Source organism: Lactuca virosa, chromosome 7 (assembly GCF_052849685.1).
Source record: "Lactuca virosa cultivar CGN04683 chromosome 7, Lactuca_virosa_CGN04683_v6, whole genome shotgun sequence".
Classification (NCBI taxonomy): domain Eukaryota; kingdom Viridiplantae; phylum Streptophyta; class Magnoliopsida; order Asterales; family Asteraceae; genus Lactuca; species Lactuca virosa.
Window position 1 is genome coordinate 75378109 of NC_136432.1, and position 5998 is coordinate 75384106.

At 34.5% G+C, this 5998-nt stretch overlaps 1 protein-coding gene across 1 annotated transcript; it reads right to left on the minus strand.

The window, feature by feature from the left end:
* Nucleotides 1-708: 708 nt before the first annotated feature.
* LOC145126785 (uncharacterized) lies at nt 709-2535 on the minus strand. Its single transcript, XM_079062085.1, has 3 exons — nt 2370-2535; nt 1809-2168; nt 709-1562 (listed from the first exon to the last, which is right to left on the minus strand). Exons 1-3 carry the CDS (start codon nt 2533-2535, stop codon nt 709-711), a joined length of 1380 nt encoding a protein of 459 aa, XP_078918211.1.
* Nucleotides 2536-5998: the final 3463 nt, after the last annotated feature.

The following is a 5998-nucleotide window of genomic DNA, read 5'->3' on the forward strand; positions in this document are numbered from 1 at the left end:
AATAGAGTTAAAACAAGTTCTAGAAAGCTGATCTACTGCATGAAATGTATCAGTCTGTTACGGTCCACTTTCTCACTGTTATGCATCCTATTGTTTGTTTCTATATCCATACAAGTAATACTAATTGGTGCTTCAAAATGTTTTTTTTATGTTTCCTGCTATAATTTGGTAAAAGCACACTAACATACTAACACAATTACATTCTTTCCTTTTTGGGATAATTTCTTATTTATATTAAAAAAAATACACAAAACAAACAAAGAATCGAGATCACCTGATAGTTCTTGGTAGATGAGGCTTTTATATCTTCAAAAATAAGAGAAAAATGTTGAATTTTTTTTCTTGTTTGGGCTCGATCAAAACCAAAAATTGCAGCATATTTGGTTTGTCGCCTTTTTCTCATTTAAGTATACCTCCCCAACTTTAAACTTTGCATCGTCCTCGATGTAAAACACAAAAGAAAACAATAAAACAATAAAATGAAATAAACCACAAACACACATAATAAAATAAATCCATCATTTTCGCTGAGGATCGCGATTGCACTTGGCATGTGCAACAAGCCTTTTAAACCCCTAAGTTACCCTAGTGGACGAGTGAAGTCTCGTGAGGGTTTGCAGTGAACATACCCACAAAGTTCTCGGGTTGCCTCCCGAAGTAGCGCTAAGTTTAACGTCTTCAGCCAGACGTGTTACCTCGAAGCAAAAACTAGATGACGTAAGTGGGTTGTTCTTGTAAAAAGTCAACCCGTTCTACTTGTACCTCATGTCGTGTGGCGGATGAAATATAGGGCTTGAGACGATGCCCGTTTACTTTGAATGACTCACTGCCTTTTTCATCTTTGATCTCAATCGCTCCGTGAGGTGTGACATCAACTACTTCATATGGTCCTGACCATTTGCTTTTCAATTTCCCGGGAAAAAGCTTTAATCGTGAATTAAATAGCCACACTTTTTGTCCTTTTCCAAAAGTTTTGATCTTAAATTTTGCATCGTGGAATGCTTTCATCTTGGACTTATATGTGACAGCATTATTGTATGCCTCATCCCGGAGTTCTTCCAGTTCACTCAATTGTAGTTTTCGTTCCTTTCCTGCTTGATCATACTCCAAATTTACTTCTTTGATGGCCCACAATGCTCGATGTGCTAACTCAACCGGTAAGTGACATCCTTTTCCATAAACAAGTCTATAAGGGGTTGTGCCAATCGGTGTTTTGAAAGCAGTCCGATAGGCCCAAAGCGCATCGTCTAGTCGAAGTGACCAATCTTTGCGGTCAGGTCTAACGGTTTTTTGTAAAATTTCTTTGATCTGTCGATTAGACACTTCCACTTGACCACTTGTTTGAGGGTGGTAAGGTGTGACAATTCTATGATTCACACCATATTGTTTGAGTAGTTTGCCAAATTTGAAGTTTTTAAAATGTGACCCCCCATCATTGATGATCACACGAGGGATACCATGTCTCACAAAAATATTTTTCTTGACAAACTTACAAACAACATGGTGATCATTTGTTTTGGTGGCCTCGACTTCAATCCACTTTGAGACATAATCGACAACCACTAAAATATAAATATTGCCGAAAGAAGTTGGAAAAGGACCCATAAAGTCAATTCCCCACACATCAAATATTTCAACAACCAAGATGGGGTTCAATGGCATTTGGTCTCTTTTTGAGATCTCCCCAACTTGTTGGCATTTCAAACAGGATTTAACAAACACATGCGCATCACGAAAAATTGTTGGCCAGAAGAAACCCGTGTCTAGAACTCTGTGACCCGTCTTTTGAGCACTGAAATGTCCTCCACATGCGTATGAGTGACAATGAGCCAATAAATCTTGAATTTCATGGTCAGGGACACATCTCCGAATTATTTGATCTGGTCCAATCTTGAATAAGTCTGGATTGTCCCAAATAAACCGTTTTGCTTGTGCCATGAAATGTTTCATCTTTTGCTTTGTCCAATACTCTGGTATTTTTCCTGTAGCCAAATAATTCACAATATTAGCAAACCAAGGTAATCCATTGATGTTCAATAATTGTTCATCGGGAAAGGTATCCCGAATTTCTTCCTTGAAAGTGCTTGATACATCAATGGGGAGTCTGGACAAGTGATCAGCTACTACATTATCACTTCCTTTCTTATCCTGAATTTCTAAGTCAAATTCTTGTAGTAGCAATATCCATCTAATAAGCCTCGGTTTTGCATCTTTCTTTTGCATGAGATGACGCAAAGCACTATGGTCCGTAAAAACAACGACTTTTGACCCCCAAACATATGAGCGAAATTTGTCTAAAGCAAAGACAACTGCTAACAACTCTTTTTCCGTTGTTGTGTAATTCAATTGTATATCAGAAAAAGTGTTGCTAGCATAAGAGATTACAAGGGGCTTTTTATTCACCCGTTGCCCCAATACAGCACCAACCGCATAATCACTTGCGTCACACATGATTTCAAAAGGTTGTGACCAATCAGGTGATCGCAATATTGGTGCTTGGGAAAGTTGTCCCTTTAGATTTTGAAAGGATTTCATACACGATTCATCAAAAGAAAATGGTGCGTCTTTACAGAGCAAATTGCATAAAGGTTTTGAAATCACACTAAAATTTTTGATGAATCGTCTATAAAAACCTGCATGTCCAAGAAAAGATCTCACGCCTTTGACATTTGTGGGAGGTGGTAGTAAGGAAATGAGTTGTACTTTGGCATGGTCAACTTCAAATCCTCATTCAGAAACAACATGCCCAAGTACAACTCCTTCTTTAACCATGAAATGACTTTTCTCCCAACTTAAAACCAAGTTTGTCTCGTGCAACGTTTCAAAACTTTTACCAATTGTTGGAGACATGTGTCAAATGTTGATCCAAAAATAGAGAAATCATCCATAAAAATTTCCAAGGACTCCCCGACCATGTTTGAAAAAATACTAGTCATTAATCTTTGAAAAGTGGCAGGGGCATTACACACTTATACAATCTTACATACTTCATATACCTCTTATACCAACCTACTTTCATACCACCACTTTCTTTAGGAAATTTCTATATTTTTTTGGAAGCATTTTAGTCTTCCAAATTCTTTTCTTTTTCCAAAGAATTCAAGCCATCAAAGATTCAAGACTTTTCAAGATTCAAGATCAAGACATCAAGAATTCAAGAATACAAATATGAGTTTGTATAAGTCTACAATGCGCGACTAAATCCTCTCGTGATCGCAACCGGGAGTAGGTTTTAATTCTTACTTATTGTATTATTTTTGGGTGTGAACATTTGAATTTGTTGAATATTATTTGTGGATTTTTTTTATGTTTTTAACATTATAAAATCGTTACACTTATTTTATTCATTTATCAATTAATTGTCCCAAGTTTAAAACAATTTTAAGTGATCTCCCCACCGTGCCAAATCATCCAATAGCGGTGTGTAGGATGGAGGGTGCGGTTACACTTATTTTCTATTTTGGACTTAGACTTTAATTGAATCGGCTATGAAAAATTAATAACACTCATTTCTAATTCATATAATTATTAATTCTGAAACCGGAAGCGATCATTTTTTTTAATTGAATTAAAATCATATTTTTTTTTTGTTTGTCTATCATATTTATAAATCTCAAATTAATCATCATTTCTTTATCGTTAAATCAAAATAGTAACTAAACTATTAACCATAAGCTCATCTGGATCCGACCCTTACTTACCACTCGCTAGATTAGTGGAAATAAGGTTTTATTTTTGACGCGACAACGACCATAACCATGGTATATTTTACATCACGCTTAATATACTATAATTTATGTAAAATAACCGATTTTATCTAAGAATGGTGCTACTTTGACATGTATTTGAATTAGGTTTGTAGGTGGTAAATATGATGAAAATGGTACAAAAAGATGCAAAAAGAAGTTCAAGGAATTACACGAAGAGAAATCAAGATTGAAAACAAAAGAATTGAAGATGTTCGGGTTTGGAAAGACGAGAAAACAAAATAAAAAAATGGAAAATTGTATTTTTAAAATAATTAAAATTTAATTAAAATGATTTATTTAGGATATAATAATTTTATTATTTTCTGAATAATTTAATTTAATTATTTTTATTTTTAATAAAATCAAAATAAAAATAATATATAAAAATAATGTTTTTAAAAATAAAAATAAAAAGAATTTAAATTAATTAATGAGGTTTAATTAAAATAAATTAGTGGGAAATAATTAATTATTTTCTAATTAATTTATAGTAATTAAATTCTTTCCAACAAAAACCAAATAATTCCATCTTTTTAATTCTTTTGAATTCTTTTTATTTTTATTTTTAAAAACATGATTTTTATATATTATTTTTATTTTGATTTTATTAAAAATACATTTAATTAAATTAAATTATTCAGAAAATAATAAAATTATTATTTCCTAAATAAATCATTTTAATTAAATTATAATTATTTTAAAAATACAATTTTTCATTTTTTTATTTTGTTTTCTCATCTTTCCAAACCCGAACATCTTCAATTCTTTTGTTTTCAATCTTGATTTCTCTTCGTGTAATTCCTTGAACTTCTTTTTGCATCTTTTTGTACCATTTTCATCATATTTACCACCTACAAACATAATTCAAATACATGTCAAAGTAGCACCATTCTTAGATAAAATCGGTTATTTTACATAAATTATAGTATATTAAGCGTGATGTAAAATATACCGATCACCTGCCATGGCTTCCTTATAGTTTTTAGGTTCATCCAGATTAACCAGTGTAATATCACTGATAAATGTATCACCTTCCGCAGTAATATGGAAACCATAATAAGGCTCAGGCGGATTTCTAACTCTAGTGGAATGCCTCAGAGGTACATACTCGTCAGTTGGTTCAACAGGAGTTTCCTCCTCAGGTTGATTGCTAGGGTTTGAGGTTCCTTCACCACTTGACTCCTGAAGCTCTTCAAGGTCAATTTGCCTTCCACTGTTTCCTTGGCTTATGAATTCTCTCTCGCGAAAGACTCCTCTCCTTGCCACAAAGACCATATTTTCACTGGGTCTGTAGAAGAGGTAACCAAAGGATTTTTGTGGGTAGCCGATGAAAATACATCGCTCACTTTGAGGTTCGAGCTTGTCGTGAGTCTCACACCTTACGATAGCCTCGCAACCCCAAACCTTAATGTGGTCTAATGTGGGAGCTTTCCCAGTCCACATCTCGTGAGGTGTTTTGGCAACCTTTTTAGTTGGGACTAGATTAAGGATATGGGCGGCAGTCTCTAAGGCATACCCCCAAAATAAGATTGGTAACGAAGCTCGACTCATCATGGAACGAACCATGTCCAACAAGGTTCGATTGTGCCTCTATGCCACACCATTAAGCTGAGGTGTCCTGGGAGGTGTCATTTGTGAAACAATTCCACATTCCTTAAGATAGTCAATGAAATCTATACTAAGATACTCTCCACCTCGATCAGATCGAAGCATCTTAATGTTTCTGCCCAACTGATTCTCCACTTCCTGTTTAAACTCTTTGAACTTTTCAAAGGTTTCTGACTTATGCTTGATTAAGTAAATATACCCATATCTACTATAATCATCAGTAAAAGTCACATAGAAGCGACTAGCATCCCTTGTGGCGGTTTTGAAGGGTCCATGCACATCTGTGTGTATGAGGTCCAACAAACCTTCACCCCTAGCACAAGTACCAGTAAAGGGTGACTTTGTCATTTTACCAAGTAAACAAGACTCGCAACTATCATCCGACTTTAAGTCAAATGATTCCAAGACTCCAGCCTTTTGTAGTTGGCCTATGCGCTTCTTGTTAACATGTCCAAGACGACAATGCCACAAGGATGCTTTGTCCAAACTAGTGGAAGAATCAATATGCAATACATTATTTCCTATGTTGTCTACAACTGACACAGTTTCATATACACCATCACAAGGTAATGCTTTAAAATAAAAACACTATTACAAAAAGCATTAATACCACCACATTCATTATCAAATGAAAAAGTAAA